Source organism: Scomber scombrus, chromosome 16 (genome assembly GCF_963691925.1).
Source record: "Scomber scombrus chromosome 16, fScoSco1.1, whole genome shotgun sequence".
Classification (NCBI taxonomy): domain Eukaryota; kingdom Metazoa; phylum Chordata; class Actinopteri; order Scombriformes; family Scombridae; genus Scomber; species Scomber scombrus.
The window spans coordinates 2358067-2376126 of record NC_084985.1 but is presented as its reverse complement, the minus strand read 5'-3'; the positions used below and the strand labels follow the sequence as shown (position 1 = coordinate 2376126).

Genomic DNA, 18060 nt, shown 5'->3' with positions numbered 1-18060 from the left:
GTGTGTGTGTGTGTGTGTGTGTGTGTGTGTGTGTGTGTGTGTGAGAGTATGGGTGAGTTTGAGTGTGTGTGTCTGTGTGTGTGTGTGTGTTAGTGTGTGTGTGTGAGTCTGTGAGTGTGTGTGTGTGTGTGTGTGTGTGTTTGAGTGTGTGTGTGAGTGTGTGAGTGTGTGAGTGTGTGAGTGTGTGTGGCCCAACAATTAAACTCATTTTTTAAAATCTTTTTCTTTTTTCCATTTTTGACAACATACCACAGCTCTCTGCAGAAATGTGACTGCAGCTCCTGTCGAGACTTGACTAAAGCAAACCCCACTCACTCACTTACAGCCACAGGGTGTTTGGACACACACACACACACACACACACACACACACACACACACACACACATTCCTCATCTGTAGATCCTCTGATTAGTAACCCCCTGTAATGCTGTAATTTCTTGAAATGAGGCAAAACACCCTTAAATGTTTCACGGTTCTGTGTTTTGATTGTTTCCTGAAACGTGTCAGAAGAAAAACAAACCAGTGAATCTGAAAGAACATCTGGGAGCCAAAAAGCCGACCGAGTAAACTCAGAAAACACTCGCCTCATGATTCTGATCTAAGTGGCAACCAGAACATTAAAGCCAGTGTTGACAGGATTGTATCGCGTCAGCAGTTTGTACATTTAAAGTCCTTCCTGCTGCAGCTACTCTCAGACTACTGATTATATAAATTAAACATCTGCATTAACACAATTAATGTTATTCATGCAGTTTAAAGATGAATTAATCTAGTTTAACTGCTCATTATTATTTGATTATAAAAATAGTCACTGTTTGATTTTTTGTTGCTGCTCTAATTTAACCCTCCTGTTGTCCTCTAGTCAAGGAAGGAAGGGAGGAAGAAGGAAGGAAAGGAGGGAGCAAGGAAGGAAGGGAGGAGAGGAGGGAGGAAGGAAGGCAGGAAGAAGGAAGGAAAGGAAGAAAGGGAGGGAGGAAGGAAGGATGCAAGAGAAGAAGAAGGAAGGAAAGGAGGGAGGAAGAAGGGAGGGAGGAAGAAGGAAGGAGAGAGGGAGGGAGAAAGGAAGGAAAGAAGGACAGAGGAAAGAAGGAAGGTAATGGAGAGGAAAGAAAGACAGAAGGAGGGAGGGAGGAAGGAAGGAAGGAGGGACGTAAAGAAGGAGGGAGGGAGGGAGGAAGGAAGGACAGAAGGAAGGAAGAAAGGGGGATGGAGGAAGGAAAGAAGGAGAGAAGGAGGGAGGGAGGGAGGACAGACGGAAGGAAGGAAGGGAGGAAAGAAGGAACAGTCAAAACAGACGGGGTCAATTTGACCCGGAAGGACGACAGGAAGGTTAAACAACTTCAACCTAAACTACTTTTGTCAGTAAAGTTTTAAAGAATAACCAGATTTGTATCCATGTTGATTTAATAATGAATAAATCTTCACTCAGTAAATAAACAAAAAAACAGACTGTGTTGAATTGACTGAAACCCCCCCCCCCCCCCCCCCTCCCACATTCCTTACTTTTTAACACTAGGGGTCTCAGATTTGTGTGTTTGGGGTCATCAGTAATTTTGGGTTCTCCCTAAAACTCGTCCAGCGCTGTTCTGGTTTGTGCTGCATTTATTGGCTGTGGCGGACCCAACCTCAGCTCTGTTGCCTCTGTCTAAATTTACAGCCTGTGGATTCTGTGAGTGAGTGGGGGGTGGGGGGGAATCAGAAGTGAGCATTATTCAGTCTGTGGCCTGCAGGGTCAAAAAGCTTTCATCTGGTTTTTATGATGCAGTCCGTCTCACTCTCATCAACCTGCTTCCACATCTGCTGAGCACCTGATCCAGATGTTTAAACACGTCTGCATCCTTCAGGCGAAAAGGAGGGAGGAAGGAAGGAAGGAAAGGAGTGAGGGAGGAAAGGAAGCACCTGATCCAGATGTTTAAACACGTCTGCATCCTTCAGGCGAAAAGGAGGAAGAAGGAAGGAAAGGAGGGAGGAAGGAAGGAAGAAGGAAGGAAAGGAGGAAGGAAGGAAGAAGAAAGGAAAGGAGGGAGGAAGGGAGGAAGAAGGAAGGAAAGAAGGTAGGAGGGAGGGAGTAAACAAGGAAAGAGGGAGGGAGAGAGAGAGAAAGGAAAAGAGGAGGGGAGGAGTTGGCCTCTGATTGGCTGAGCTGGTGAGACCTCGACCATCTGTGGGACGGTTACTGTACAAACACAGCTGGCTTTACCTCTTTCTCTCTTTCTCTCTCTTTCTTTCTCTTTCTCTCTTTCTTTTCATCCCACTGGAGGGAAACTCTTATAACGCTCGGCCCTTTATTTAAACAACCATAACTCAGCATTTACACTTTTTTTTAACACACGTGTGATTTGGTGAGTCAGAAGCAGGAACACGCTGGCACTGAGAGTCTCAGTCTGTGGCGGGACAGACGTTCAACACGTGGTGAAAGATAAATATATGTGATTATCCCGCTCAGTGAAAAACCTTCCCTGCCCGCTTCCTCCTCCTCCTCCTCTCTCCTCTCTCTGCCCGCTTCCTCCAAACTGGAAATAGACGATGAAGCCGGTCAGCAGGAAACCAGATCCTCTGCTCATATTCAGACTGAAATGAGATAATTTTGATGTATTTTTTTTCCTTTTTTTTGCATCTAAAACCTTCATCACCTTTCAGTCTAATGTGGAAATGCAGTTTTAAAAAAAATCCTCCTCTCTCCTCTCTTCTTCCTCCATCTCCTCTCTCCTCTCCTCCTCCTCCTCCTCTCTCCTCTCTCCTCTCCTCCTCCTTCTCCTCTCTCCTCTCTTCCTCCTCCTCCTCTCTCCTCTCCTCCTCCTCTTCCTCTCTCCTCTCTTCTTCCTCCTCCTCCTCCTCCTCCTCCTCCCTCCTCTCTTCTTCCTCCTCCTCCTTCTCCTCTCTCCTCTATTCTTCCTCCTTCTCCTCTCTCCTCTCTTCCTCCTCCTCTCTCCTCCTCCTCCTCCTCTCTCGTCCTCTTACTCCTCCTCTCACCTCCTCCTCCTCCTCTCTACTCCTCCTCCTCCTCTCTCCTCCTCCTCTCTCCTCTCTTCTTCCTCCTCCTCCTCTCTCCTCTCCTCATTCTCCTCTCTTCCTCCTCCTCCTCCTCTCTCTGCCCGCTTCCTCCAAACTGGAAATAGACGATGAAGCCGGTCAGCAGGAAACCAGCTCCTCTGCTCATATTCAGACTGAAATGAGATAATTTTGATGTATTTTTTTTGCATCTAAAACCTTCATCACCTTTCAGTCTAACGTGAAAATGCATTTTTTAAAAATGTGATTATGAATGGATCCACAAAATGGACTGAATCTAAAGGAAAATGTGTTATAGTGAGATTACTCAGCTCCAACATGTTTGTTTGTTTGTTTGTTTTGTTTACTGTTTAACTCTTTTTTTTACTTATAAGAAAAGTTTTTTAATGGCTGCATTTTAGAAGTTTGTCTGCTTTTTTTAAATGAACAAAAGTACTTTGCATGTATTGAAATTGAAATTAATTAATGATAAAGGCCTTTAAATGATTCATGAAGGCAGAGTGTGATTCATCTTTGACACATTACTAGTGATGTTGTCTATAACTGTCTGACTGTCTGTGTCTCTGTCCTCAGGCTTTAGCATCACACCGAGCCTTCCTGCTGACTGCACGCATCCCCTCCAAGGTTAGTGTGTGTGTGTGTGTGTGTGTGTGTGTGTGTGTGTGTGTGTGTGTGTGTGTGTGTGTGTGTGTGTGTGTGTGTGTGTGTGTGTGTGTGTGTGTGTGTGTGTGTGTGTGTGTGTGTGTGTGTGTGTGTGACACGGAGCCGAGACAAGATTTCCTTTTAATTCTATTGGATCTTAACACTTAACCTTTGTGTCGTCCTCCCGGGTCTGTTTTGACTGTTCCTTCTTTCCTCCCTTCCTTCCTTCCGTCTGTCCTCCCTTCTTCTCTCTTTCTTTCCTTCCCCTTTCTTCCTCCCTTATTTCTTTCCTCCCTCCCTCCTTCTCTCTTTCTTTCCTCCCCTTCTTTCCTTCCTTCCTGCTTTCCTTCCTTCCTCCCTTCCTCCTTCCTTCTTTCCTCCCTCCCTCCTACCTCGTTTCCTTCCTTCTTCCTTCCTCCCTTCCTTTCTCCCTCTTACCTTCTTCCTCCCTCCCTCCTTCTTCCTCCCTTCATTCCTTGACTCGAGGACAACAGGAGGGTTAAGCCAGAGGTGTCAAACATCTGGCCCCTGTGAAGCGATTCCACTGGATAAATGTGCAAAGTATGAAACTTGCAGAAAAGTCCATTAACAGACTCGAGCTGGAGTTTGAACCCTTTTCCTCAGCGGCTCTAATCACCAAAATAAAACGGGGGGAAAATATGCAGAAATCTGTGCTGACGGAGTTGACGACGGCAGCTGACAGGGTTTCCCCTCAGAGCTCAGTGATGCATTGAGTTTTATCAGTCAGATATATGTTTTTTTAGGATGGCAGCGTTTATGTGCATCTGCAGAATTAGGAGCGATAAACACAATAAACACTCTACGTCAGGGGTGTCAAACATGCGGCCCGGGGGCCAGAACACAGAATACATATTACAGTCATATTTAAATCATTCATATATTAAACATTGTGCAAATTGTGCAATCAGCAGCTTCTCTGCAAAGATAATCTGTAAAAAACTGACATAATATTGTTGAAATTGCTCTTATTCTCCTTCAGCCTTCTCAGGATCTTCATCTGATTTCTACATAGATGATTTATTATAGTAAAGTTATATTATTTATTATTTATAGGTTATTATTTCAATGGTTTTACTGGTCAGGGCCTCTGAACTAAACGTCTTTTTTTTCCTTTTTGTTTATTTTTCTCCTTTCCTTTCCTCTCCGCTCCACCTCTTCCTCTCCGCTCCACCTCTTCCTCTTCCTCTGCAACTATTCTGATAATGGACTAATAGCGTTAAGCAGAAAGCAATAAAACACTTACTGGTTGCAGTCAGCTGAATATCTTCAGCAATCAGCACCGAACGTTTGAGACATTATCTCCCTCCCTTTCCTTCTTTTCCTCCCTCTCTTCCTCTTCCTCTCCTCCTCTCTCCTCCTCGTCCTCTTTTTCTTCTGTGGTCACTCCAGACTTGCTGCATCTTGTTCTTCTGCAGCTCGAGTCCGAGAACATTCCTGACATTTCATCACAAAGTATGAAGATGAATTCAGTCAAATTTAAAGGGTTTAAATGTGAAATAAAACATATGAATAACTTGCACACATTCTTTTTTTGTGGACCCAGCATCACTGACCCAATAACATAATGCACTTATAACAATACACCGAAAATATACATTTATATATATATTTCCTTTCCTTTGTTTTGCTTTTGTTCCGCTTAGTTCTCTTTTATTGCTCGTTTTACATTTAATAAACCTTCAATCATGCTTCTTTACTTCTTCTTTCGAGTTCTCTGTTCATCATAATTATCTTTATATGTTAGTCTCTTTCAGTTCTCTCAATCTCTCTCTCTCTCCCCCCCCTCTCTCTCTCTCCCTCTCTCTTTCTCTCTCTCTCTTTCCATCTCTCTCTCTCTCTGTCTCTCTCTCTATCTCTTTCTCTCTCTCTCTCTCTCTCTCCCTATCCCTCTCTCTCTCCCCCTCTCTCTCTCTCCCTTTCTCTCTCTCCCTCTCTCTCTCTCTCTCTCTCTCTCTCTCTCTCTCTCTCAGTCTCCCTCTCTCTCTCTTTCTCTCTCTCTCCCTCCCCCTCCCTCCCTCTCTCTCTAACCCAGACCCTAACAGGTCCGTCCATATGGAGACATCTGATATTATTTGTACCCATAATGCATCTGTGAGAACTCAGCCTGTGGGAAAGGAAAACACTGGGAGGAAAAAAAGAGAAAAGTTCAGCGTGGAGGGCGAGAGACAGAGAAACAGAGAGAAAAACAAGCTGGAAACACTAAAAAAAAACAAAAAAAAGAAGAAATATTGTTTTAATTGAAGTTACTTTGAAGTGTTTCATATTAAAATTAAATCAAGAAAGTCAGAAAATGCTTTAAATTGAGAATAAATGACAAGATAAAAACCAATATCCTCCCTTTTCTAACTAGATTTACAAGTTATTAGAAGAACATTAATGACTAATATTGAACTTCCCTGTTTTAATCTTCATGAACTGCTTTACACAGATTATGAGTCATCAGAGTTTAAAACAGAGAAGTGAAGCTAAAATCATTGATGCAGTTTTTTTTTCTCAGCCTCTCTTCTGTAAAGTTCTCATGTAACCTTTCAGTCAGTGTGTTTGTTTTCTTCTCTTACTAATCACAGTGTGACCAGACATCATATAAATAACTGCAGAGCACACAGCGTTAAACTGGTGAAGCTGGTGAGTCAAACTGGGCTCATGCTGGACGTCTTTGAGCCTAAACACAGGCGCTCTGCAGGCCGTGACCTCTGACCTCTGTCTAAGGAGGCCAGAAGTGATCATTTCCTGGAGACTAAGTGATTCGTCTCTTTCTTACTTAAGTTACGACCATGTTGTGAGAGAGAGAGACAGAGAGAGAGACAGAGGGAGAGAGAGGGAGAGAGAGAGAGAGGGAGAGAGGGAGAGAGAGAGAGAAGATTGTTGAGTTTTTCACAACTAAAATAATTTATGTCTGGACTCACAGACGTCCAGAGCCAATCGGAGCTCTGATATCTTTGCTGAGTCAGTTTTAACAGTCAGCAAACTTTATGGGTCAATCAAGGAAGCTTCAATGTAGAAAAAGCAACAATAGACAAATGATATTTATAGGAGATAAAAGTTATTTCTCTCTCTCTCAAACTAAACTTTTCATAATGACGGAAACGTGTGATCCAGGTGCAGCGATGTGACTCACTGTTTCTAATAGTAATAATGGAGGTCTAGGTTCAGGATCAGGGTTCAAGATTAACAGTTTAATCCACCTGCCAAATGTCTATTTAATGTTTAATTTCTCACCAGTCACTTAATAGATTATCAGGGTGTTTTGGCTGCTGAGTGAAGCAGATCTACAGTCACTTAGTACATATTTGGCAGGTTGCTGGTACTCATTTTGTGCCCTGCTTTGGAGCACAATAAAGTAAACCAGTTCATTGTTGGTTCGACTCTGCATTTGAGATTTGCTGACAGTAAAAACAACTGTAGAAAAATGCCAGCTGAGCACAAATCTTAATGGAAAGGTGTGAAGAAACTCCATCATTTAACAGCTAGGAGAGATGTTTTGTAGCACAGTTAAAAAGTTGATAAAAGTAGAAATCGTGACAGTCCTAGGGTCAGGATTAACATTGTCCTCCACTGGCCAAATGACTATTTAATGTCTCATTTCTTTTACTAGCTATTCAATTGGCTGGTGAGTGAAGCAAATCTACCAATCACTTACATATTTGTCTGGTGGCTGTTGCTGTGGGGCACAATGTAGTAGAATAAAAGTATAAATCGTGACAGGCCTAGGGGTTCAAGATTAACATTGTCGTCCACTGGCCAAATGTCTGTTTAAGGGTTTAATTTCTCACCAGTCACTTAATAGATTATCAATGTTTTTTGGTTGGTGAGTGAAGCAAATCTACTAATTTTGTGCCCTGCGTTGGAGCACAATAAAGTAGACCTGTTTATTGTTGGTTCAGCTCTGCATTTGAGATTTGCTGACAGTAAGAAAACTGTATAAAAATGCCAGTTTTATCATTGTTACTGAGCAAAAATCTTCATGGAAAGGTGTGAAGAAACTCCATCATTTAACAGCCAGGAGAGATGTTTTGTAGCACAGTTAAGAAGTAAATAAAAGTAGAAATCGTGACAGTCCTAGGGTCCAAGATTGAGAATGTTCTCCACTGGCCAAATGTCTGTTTTAAGGGTTTAATTTTTTACCAGTCACTCAATAGATTATCAGGGTTTTTTGGCTGGTGAGTGAAGCAAATCTACAGTCACTTACATATTTGTCTGGTGGCTGTTGCTTTGGAGCACAATAAAGTAGACCAGTTCATTGTTGGTTCGGCTCTGACAGTAAGGCTACGTTCACACTGCAGTTAAAAGTGACCTGAATCCGATTTGTTCGCTCTAATGTGACCCGTATCTGATTTGTTTCTGACAATGTGAGCAGCACAAGTCGCATTGAATGCGTGAAGCGTGACGTCATTAATGATCAGCTGAGCATGTGGGTCACTTCAGGAGCGTTGAGCTGTTCACATCGCAGTCCGCAGACAGGCCACATTTAAAAGTGTAATATGAACAGCCAAACAATAAATCGGAATTCAGCATTAAGGCCTGCATTGTGAACGTAGCCTATGAGAACTGTAGAAAACTTCCAGCTGTATCATTGAGATTGAACACAAATCTTCATGGACAGGTGTGAATAAATTCCACCATCTAACAGCCAAGAGAGATGTTTTTGTTTTGTAACACAGTTCAAATAAGATACTCGTCTGCCAGCTGACCCCTGATCTGTTGTTCCAGAGAAGGCCTCTGGTGTTTACAGCCGGGTCCTAATGAGGGAAAACATGATTTCTGAGGTTCCTGGTTCAGATTAAGGATTACGGTGTCGGTGGAGGTTAGGTTGAGGTTAAGTTAAGGCATGAAATGGTTTTATAGAGATAAGGTTTAGGTTTAGGTTAGACTGCAATGAATGGAAGTCAATGCAGTGTCCTAACAAGCATAGCTGTATGAACTGTGTGTGTATGTGTGTGTGTGTGTGTGTGTGTGTGTGTGTGTGTGTGTGTGTGTGTGTGTATTCGTGAGAGAGAGAGACAGAGGGTGGTTTGTTCCTCGGTGTGTACAGTCCCAGCAGAGAGGCAGGGAGAGAGAGGGAGAAAAAAAAAGACAATGGAGGAATTTAACAGCTGGCAAGGAAAGGAGGGGAGTGGAGGTGGGGGTTTCTCCTCTATCCTCACCCTCTCACTTCTTTCTCTCTTTCTGTTTCTGTCTCTCTCTCTCTCATACTTCTTCATAACTCTGGCAGTGAGATAAAAGTCAAGAAATGATATTCACCCCCTTCTTTTTCTGTTTCTATGTCCTCCATCTCCCACCTGTTTTATCCCTCCTGCTTTTTCATATCTCACTCTTTTCTTTATTTGTATCTTTTGCTCTTTCACTTCACTTTCATTTCTACATATCTCAGTCTGTCTCAGTCCTGCCCTACCTTTGTTTGTTTTCCTGGCTTTTTTCCTTCCGTTTACTCCCTCACTTTGGCAGTGGTGTATTATTTCTACTTTCTCTCTCTCTCTCTCTGTCGCTCTCTCTCTCTGTCTCTCTTTCTCTCTCACCCTCTCTCTCCCTCTCTCCCTCTCTCCCTCTCTCTCTCTCTCTCTCTCTCTCTCTCTCTCTCTATCCCTCTCTCTCTCTCTCTCTCTCTCTCTCTCTCTCTCCCTCTCTCTCTCCCTCTCTCTCTCTCTCTGGATTCAAAAGGAAATGTGAGGTTGCGACGCCGCTCCAGACATTTGTTCTGCAGACTATTTCTAGCTTTTTTTTTTTTTTTTTACATGCCTGTGATTTTTTCTCAATCCCAGGCTTTGTTTAGTTTCCTTTATAGTAACACTTTCATAGTTTCATATCAAGAAATGCCTGTTTCTGATTAATATAAATGATTCAGTCTGCACAGGCTTTGTAGTTACATGTGCATCCAGACTCTGCCTTAAAACCTGTTTCCATCATCAGAGGAATGTCTCACTGGAGAGCAGCTGATAATGTAGGTTTATAATGTAGATCCATTGATTAAAGCCTTTGAGGTATGTTTCTTGTTTCCAAATGGTGGTTTTGGCGATACACTAACTAACATGGACATAGCACATTGATGTATTACAAGAGCTGAACAGGGCGCCAACGCTCAACTATCAGCAGGTTTTTCCCAAAAAGCATCGTCCCCATAGACCATCATCAGCAGACAAGCTCAATTATCCTTCGTGTCGTCCTCCCGGGTCAAATTGACCCCGTCTGTTTTGACTGTTCCTTCTTTCCTCCCTCCCTTCTCTCTTTCTTTCCTTCCTCTCTCTTTCCTCTCCCCTACGTTCCTCCCTTCTTTCTTTTCTTCCTCCATCCCCCTTCCTCCCTCCTTCTTTCCATCCCTCCTTCCTTCCTTCCTTCCCTTCCTCCCTTCCTTCTTTCCTCCCTCCCTCCTTCTCTCTTTCTTTCCTACCCCCTACCTTCCTTCCTTCCTTCTTTCCTCTGTCCTTCTTTCTTGCTTATTTCCTCCCTCCTTTCCTTCCTTCTTCCTCCTTTCCTCCCTCCTTTCCTTCCTTCTTCCTTCCCCCCTTGTCTCCTTTCCTTCCTTCTTCCTCCTTTCCTCCCTTCCTTCCTCCCTTCCTTCCTTGACTCAAGGACAACAGGACAGTTATGACTCTTTCTGTTATGAATGTTTAATCCATGGTGGTTTTATATTTGTAAAACTTTCCTCGAGCTAAAAAAAGCGATTTTAAAATCTTTGACTTCATCACAATGTAAAGTCTGTGGGCTGAGTGGGAGAAACACTACTGAGCATGTGCAGCCGGCGGCATAACATGGACGCAAACATGAAAGCTAGAAACTTTGTTTGGTGTGTACTCTTATTCTTATTAAACTGAATGGGAGCCATCTTTTGTCTGGTATCCAGCTCTTATAAAACATCCATAACGTACCCATCAAGTTCAGCATTTTGACTGTGTTTTTGGAGTCAGAGGTGACCATATTTGTACGAGAGGGCAGATATAACCCTGTCCCAGGTCCACCATATTGGACAGCTACGTATGGCAACACCTCTTGGACAAACTACTGTCACTATTGGCTGGATGGATGTATTTCATTCATGCATTCAACTGTGAATCTGAGTCAACATAAAGAGTTTAGAAGCAAAACAAGTTAAACAGAAGTTTGTTTGGTCCGCACGCACTGCCCGATCTGAGTCAGCGGCTGATGTGAATGGGACTTTTTTCTTTTTACGTCGCTCCTATAGATGTTTTTATATTATTTATTTCGGTAAAACATATTGGTTCATGCTCAAAATATAACTCTTTGGCTTAAAAGTAGTATTAGGAGAAATAAAAGTATACTAACTTTCAGTACCTGCTTGAACAAAACTATCGCCTAAATTACCTCAAATATACAGAATATACAATAAACTCTCATATTCTCAAAATGCCACAGCATCTTAGAGAAGCACAGCTGCTGTATTAAACATTAACTGTGATAAACTGATCCAGGAGGATATGAGATATGAATTTGTAAACCTGCTGTGATCTCTGTCTTTAACTTGTATGTTAAGCAAAAAACTTCACTCTGGAATTCTTTAACGTATACAGCTTGTTCTTCTACTAGTGTGTGGTGGTGTTACGCTATATCAGAGACACACATACCACTATTAAATAAATATTTATTTGCACAAAAACAGGCAGATGGCTCCCGGCCACATTCAGCGTGGGAAAAAACTCGGGTAAAGCAAAGAGAGAAGACAGAAGAGGAAGAGAGAGGAAGAGCAAGACAAAGATAGATGATTTGACTGTGATAGTTATGTTTCATTTCAGTAATAATACAAATTGTTTTTACTTGTATTTGTAGAATTATAGGAGGTTAAGATGTGTGACTTTTTAAATATGTCTACATTTTAACTTCAGTCTTCACCTTCATATGTAAAAAAAAAAAAAAAAAAACAGTCAAAAGTTCATATTTCACGATTGAGTTGGACAATTAATGTAGTTTTTTCCAAATGGTGTCGCCAAATGTAGCTGTCCAAGATGGCAGATCCGTGCATGATGCAACTAGTGGTAGATCCTAACACTATGGTTAACTGTGATATTGCTAATGCTAATTTTGGCTGGCAAAAACCCGCGGCCACATTCAGCGTGGGAAAAAACTCGGGTAAAGCAAAGAGAGAAGACAGAAGAGGAAGAGAGAGGAAGAGCAAGACAAAGATAGATGATTTGACTGTGATAGTTATGTTTCATTTCAGTAATAATACAAATTGCGTTACTTGTATTTTTAGAATTATAGTACAGTATGTTAAGATGTCTGACTTTTTAAATATAGATGTTGGATTTACCTCATTTTAACTTCAGTGTTTGCCATCAGTCAAAGTTCATAATTCACCATTGAGTCGGGAAAATAATGTGATTTTTTTCCAAGTGGTGTCACCAAACGTAGCTGTCCAAGATGGCAGATCCGCATATGATGCAACTCGCATTGGGTAATGATAAATCCTAACGCTATGGTTAATTGTGATATTGCTAATGATAATTTTAGTTAGCAAATCCAGCTTGAAACAAAACTGAACAGCCAACTCCTTAGAGGGTGTTTTAGTACAACCAACCTTTTTAGGCGACTGAAATGTCAGAATTAACTTTCATGAGTTGAAGACACACTAGTCAAATATGGGGTTATGTTTTAAAAGATACATAACCATAGTCGCTGTGGTATAGGCCTGGGTATCGGTACTCAATGCCTTTAAAGTATCGACCAAAAAAAATCGATACCAAGTTGTATGGAAACGTCTCCCGTCAAACAATATCTGCAATCGATCCTTTTTGCAGGCAGAACTAGAAAAATATGACTATTTCTCTGGACTTGCTCACAGCCAATCAACACAAGCGTTCTTGGATTTAATGCGACATGTGATTGGCCCACTGCCACAGCAGCTACAACCCGTCTGTGGTGGTGAAGTCGTGGTGAATTTGAGTTAGCGCGCTTAGCAGTTCAGCAGCCAAGATGCCACCTAAACCCTCTAAAGTGTGTCTACACTACACGCCTGTTACACCGGATAAAAGACAGAGACCTAAATGTGTTAATGGGTATTTAATAAAGTACTCAGCTGGTATCAGTATCACTTTAAGGGGACTTGGATTGGTACTGGTATCGTCATTTTATAAACAATAACCAGCCTTACCGTGGTAACAACCTGTCAATCACAAGGTAGCACACAGCCTAAAGTAAACTCTGCTTTATCTTCTATTTTAGTCTGAATCATCACACTGTATTAAAGGAGAATTGAAACTAGCCATAAAGAGCATACACTCATCAGGAAAGTGATTACTGAGGTAATAAATAAGGTGAGAAGTTCATTTTCTCATTGACTTCCTCACAATCACTTCAGTTTGCAACCAGCTGAGTCGCCCCCTGCTGGCCATTAGAGAGAATGCAGGTTTAATGCAGGTCACTTCCACACTGGTCTTTTTTTCCAGACCGGGAGCTTCTTGCTTGGTCTTGTCTTCAGCTCTTATCTCTGCTCTAAAAACCCCTAAACAAGTTGAAGCTTGATGAGGCAGCTCAGCCAACAGTCAACAGTACAGTATGTTAACCAGCTAAATGAGCAAAGACACTGATTTGTCATTTAACATGCTAGTACTAGCCTCTGCTTGCAACACCCATATCCTCCATTCCCATATAATATTACACCCATATGTGATAGTTGACCATGTCATACTAAAACTATGGGCATTAATCTGCTGCTATAACTGCCTCCACTCTTCTGATTTCGGGGATTTCTACCAGATGTTGGAACCTGGCTGCAGGAGCAATAATGAACCCCATCCCAAAGGTGCTGGATGGGGTTTAGAAGGGGGTTAAGGTCAGGGATCTTTTAAGTTGCAAGGCCAGTCAATGTCTTCCTCTTTAAAGTGTGAAAAGCCTTTCTTCATGGAGCTGGCTCTGTGCACGCAGGCATTAACATGTAGAAACAGGAAAGGGCCTTCCCAAAGCACACTATTGTCCAAAATATCATTGTACGCTGGAACTAAACTAGGAAAAACAGCCCCAAACCAAAAAAGTACACAGAAGAATGTGGATGGGAGTGTTCATACTTAACATACTTATGGATGTACGCTAGTGTGTGTGTTTGTGTGTGTGTGTGTGTGTGTGTGTGTGTGTGTCTGTGTGTGTGTGTGTGTGTGTGTGTGTGTGTTAACCAGATGTTCTAAACAACACAGTGATGGGTGGCTGTTACCTGCAGCTCCCATCTAATAAATGCACCACATCTTTCCACATGTTCTCCTTTCTATCTATTAAAGTTGGAAACCTTATAAAACAAATCACACATGTTGCCTCTGAAGCTCAACTTCGGCATTAAAAGACAAAATGTTGCAAGGAAGGAAAAACATTCCTTACAAAGTTCTTGAAATTACTATTTTATGAAGTTTGAGGTGCATAAGTTTAACCCTCCTGTTGTCCTCGAGTCAAGGAAGAAGGAAGGAAAGGAAAGAAGGAAGGACGTAGGAAATAAGGAAGGAAGGAAGATAGGAGGGACGGAGGGAGAAAGGAAAAGAGGAAGGGAGGAAGGAAGGAAGGAAAGGAAAGAAGGAAGGAAGGACAGAGAAAATAAGGAAGGAAGATAGGAGGGAGGGAGGGAGAAAGGAAGGGAGGAAGGAAGGAAGGAAAGGAGGGAGGAAAGGAAAGAAGGAAGGAAGGATGGAGGAAATAAGGAAAGAGGTAAGGAAAGAAGGAGGGAGGGAGGAAGGAAAGAAGGACAGAGGAAAGAAGGAAGGGAGGGAAGGAAGGAAAGAGGTAAGGACAGAAGGAAGGAAGAAAGGAACAGTCAAAACAGACGGGGTAAATTTGACCCGGGAGGACGACACGAAGGTTAAAAGCCAAAAATGTCGCGCGCGCGCGTGTGTGTGTGTGTGTGTGTGTGTGTGTGTGTGTGTGTGTGTATGTGTATTTATTGAAAGATTTTAAACACACATCATCTGTGATTGTGTGGTAAATGTTTCCTGGGAAAAAACATAAAAACTCCTCCAGTTCTCAGGAAGAAGCAAATCAACTGGTTTCAGTTTTAGTTTTTTTCCTGAGAAATTCACATTGTAGAGAATAAACTCTCCCGTGGGACTTATAACCTTTTTATATTTATGATTTGTTGAATTAAAAGGAGATAAAAACATGCTGCTGCTGAAATGTGTGTATGCTTTAGAAATGTTGAATTTAATAACATGTCTGTGTGTTTCTGCAGGTGGAAAGCTCCTTCAGCTATCTGGATATTCAAGGAATCAGCAGCAACAAACCCAATCAGGTACACACACAAACACACACACACACACACAAAACACACACACATACACACACACAAACAAACAACAAGCACATATTATATCACAGTGTCGCATTAATGATACGAAACATACACCTGAACACACCTGGACTACTGCTTATCTTTGTATAGACATTAAAACACTATAACACATAGACTGTATATAAAAAATGGACGTAACATCCGTGACGTCACCCATTGGTTTGTGGACTGCTGCTCGGAGGCCAATAGTATCAGATCTGAGCAGCGCCATCTTGAACATTTCAGGTGCATGCTGGGTAAAATAAAAACATGGATTTTACTTATATGGGCATCAGGAGGAGCATGAGGCGCCCTCCTGAACCTGTGAACCAATCAACCTGTCAATCACGACGTAGCCACGCCCTAATGCATACCCTGCTTTATCGTCACATATAAAATCAGGGAGGCCAAAATGTCCCAAATGAACATCATACTGCATTGAAGAAGGCTTTAAACTAGCGATTGAGACCATAAACACATTTTGAAAACGTTTACTGAGGTTAGAAATCAAGTGAGAAGTTGGTGAATTCTCCATTGACTTGTATAGAGACGGAAGTCCTTTTGACACCGAAACGGTCGCCCCCTGGTGGCCTTTTGATAGAATGCAGTTTTAAGTTACTTCCACGTTGGCCTCATTTCAGAGGACCGGAGCTCCCCGCCTGGTACAACAGCACCATCCGTCTGTTAAATGGCAATACAAATGAGTCATTCAGGTTCCTGTGTGTGTGTGTTTGTGTGTGTGTGTGTGTGTGTGTGTGTGTGTGTGTGTGTGTGTGTGTGTGTGTGTGTGTGTGTGTGTGTGTGTGTGTGTGTGTGTGTGTGTGTGTGTCGCCCCCTGCAGTTGGTGTTGGAGGGTGAGCGCGGCCCATGGAGCCTGCGGCTGACCTCGGTGGAGGAAGTGGACGAGGTGATCGCTCACATCGGAGGCTGTCTGCACCGGATCTGCCCCGCCGGCTCACCTGTGTAGGTATCACACCTGAGTCAGAGCCAGACAGGAAACAGGATATGAAGCGTTCAGGGGGGGTTTTAAAGCGTGGGAAAGAAGGCAGAGTTTAAAGCTTACACTGTCGTCCTCCTGGGTCAAATTGACCCCGTCTGTTTTGACTGTTCCTTCTTTCCTTCCTTCCTCCTTCTCTCTTTCTTTCCTTCCTCTCTCTTTCCTCCCTTCCTTCTTTTCTTCCTCCATCCCCCTTTCTTCCTTCCTTCTGTCCTTCCTTCCTCCCTCCCTCCTTCTTTCCTTCCCTTACTCCCTTCCTTCTCTCTCTCTCTGTCTCTCTCTCTCTCACTCTATCCCTCTCTCCATCTCTCTCCCTATCTCTCTCTATCTCTCTCTCTCTTCCACCCCTCCCTCCTTCCTTCCTTCCCTCTCTCTTTCAGAATCATGTGTCTAGTTTTGTGAAGTTTATTGTCATGTTTTTGCTGTTTTTTACGATTAGAAGTCAGATTTATTTATCTCTCTCTCTCTCTCTCTCTCTCTCTCTCTCTCTCTCTCTCTCTCTCTCTCTCTCTCTCTCTCTCTCTCTCTCTTCCTCCCCTCCTTCCATCCCTCCCTCCCTCTCTCTGTAAGGAAGGAAGGTGATGAGGAAGCTGAGTCTGAAGCCTCCGGACAGGACGACGGCTCTGCAGACCATCTGGGACGAACAGGGCTCGGCTGATCTTGGACCCTGCGGTAAAAACCAGCCTGAAAACATTAACATGCATCAAATATCACATGTTTTATGTTTTAGTCATTTTCGTTGTCATGTGACTGTTTGCAGGCGGCTTCTCTCACCAGTATTGGTGTGTGTGTGACAGCCTGGGTCTGCCCTACAGAGAGGAGGTCCAATGGGTCGGTGCCTCATTGTTTCACTGCTTTATTTTCTTATTTCCACCTTTTTTTTTTTTGTCTCGTGCATCGACTTTGTTCTGCTTCCTCTTTTTTTTCTCTATTTATACTCATCTTTTTTCTGACACATCTTCATCTGCTTATTCTTCTGCTTTTTCTTCTTCTTCTTCTTCCTCCTCTGCTTATTTTATATTGTCTTCCGCTCAGTATTGTTTTACTTCCTCATGTGACTCTTTTCATACAGTAGTTTATTATATCTCTTTTTTTCCATTATTACTGATTCAAATCTGCTTTTTTCCCCCTCTAATTGTTGTCCATTATCTTCGCTTTTGCTTTTGCACTTGAACGCAACACACAGTCATGAAGCTTTTATTCTTCTCTTTGTCGCCCCCTGCAGGACGTAGACACCATCTATCTCACTCAGGACACCAGAGAGCTCAACCTGCAGGACTTCATCCACCTGGAGAACAGGTAATCAGCACCTCACATGCATCTTGTATCACAGATGAGTTGATGAGGAAGGGTTATATCTTCCTGTTTTGAATATCTTAGGTGTATAAGAGTTTACTCTCAACAATACAGATGTGATTTTTTAAAATATGTATTAATATTTTATGTTTTTCTTGTGTGCAGGGATCTGGTGCCAATCATCGCAGCTCTGGAGTACAACCAGTGGTTCACTAAACTCTCTGCTAAAGACTATAAACTGGTAAAAACTCCAATGTTACAACAACTATATATATACCTGACTTTGTGTTTCTTATGTGAGACATAAAGGCAGACTTTTCGGCAAATTATATGAACAAATGATTTTATTTATATTCAATTAACATGATATTTACTGTTCATGTTCCATCAAAACATCAACCAGGGATGAACACAAAGGAAAATATTACAATTATAGAGTAAAGATCATGATTATTTGTTTATGGGTCAGTGATTAATAAGTGTTGGCAAGATGATCAATTCATAAAATATCTTTAACACTAGTTTTAAGATAGATAGATATTTATTGTCCACAGAGGGAAATTCTTTGTCACAAACTGTCAACTACAAACTGATGGGTTGAAGAAACCCCACCAACATTGAACAATATACATACATACACACACACACATTGTACGACACCACTAAACATTGAGCAACATGTAAATACACACATACTACACCAACACCACCAGACATTGAACAACCGACACATATATATATATCACACTCAGGAGGTCTGGGTCCATATGAGGTTATTGGGTGCTGAGATGGCGGACGGGACAGCGCTCTACCCTCGAGCTTCTGTATCTGCGGCC

General features: G+C 42.3%; 1 protein-coding gene across 1 annotated transcript in view; it reads left to right on the top strand.

The window, feature by feature from the left end:
• Positions 1–18060, top strand: part of LOC133996798 (F-actin-uncapping protein LRRC16A-like) — a 48387-nt gene that overhangs the window by 11511 nt on the left and 18816 nt on the right. The window contains 7 exon segments of the mRNA XM_062436382.1: positions 3588–3638; positions 14833–14892; positions 15773–15894; positions 16503–16600; positions 16689–16759; positions 17154–17227; positions 17390–17465. Coding sequence (XP_062292366.1) covers positions 3588–3638; positions 14833–14892; positions 15773–15894; positions 16503–16600; positions 16689–16759; positions 17154–17227; positions 17390–17465 — 552 coding nt within the window.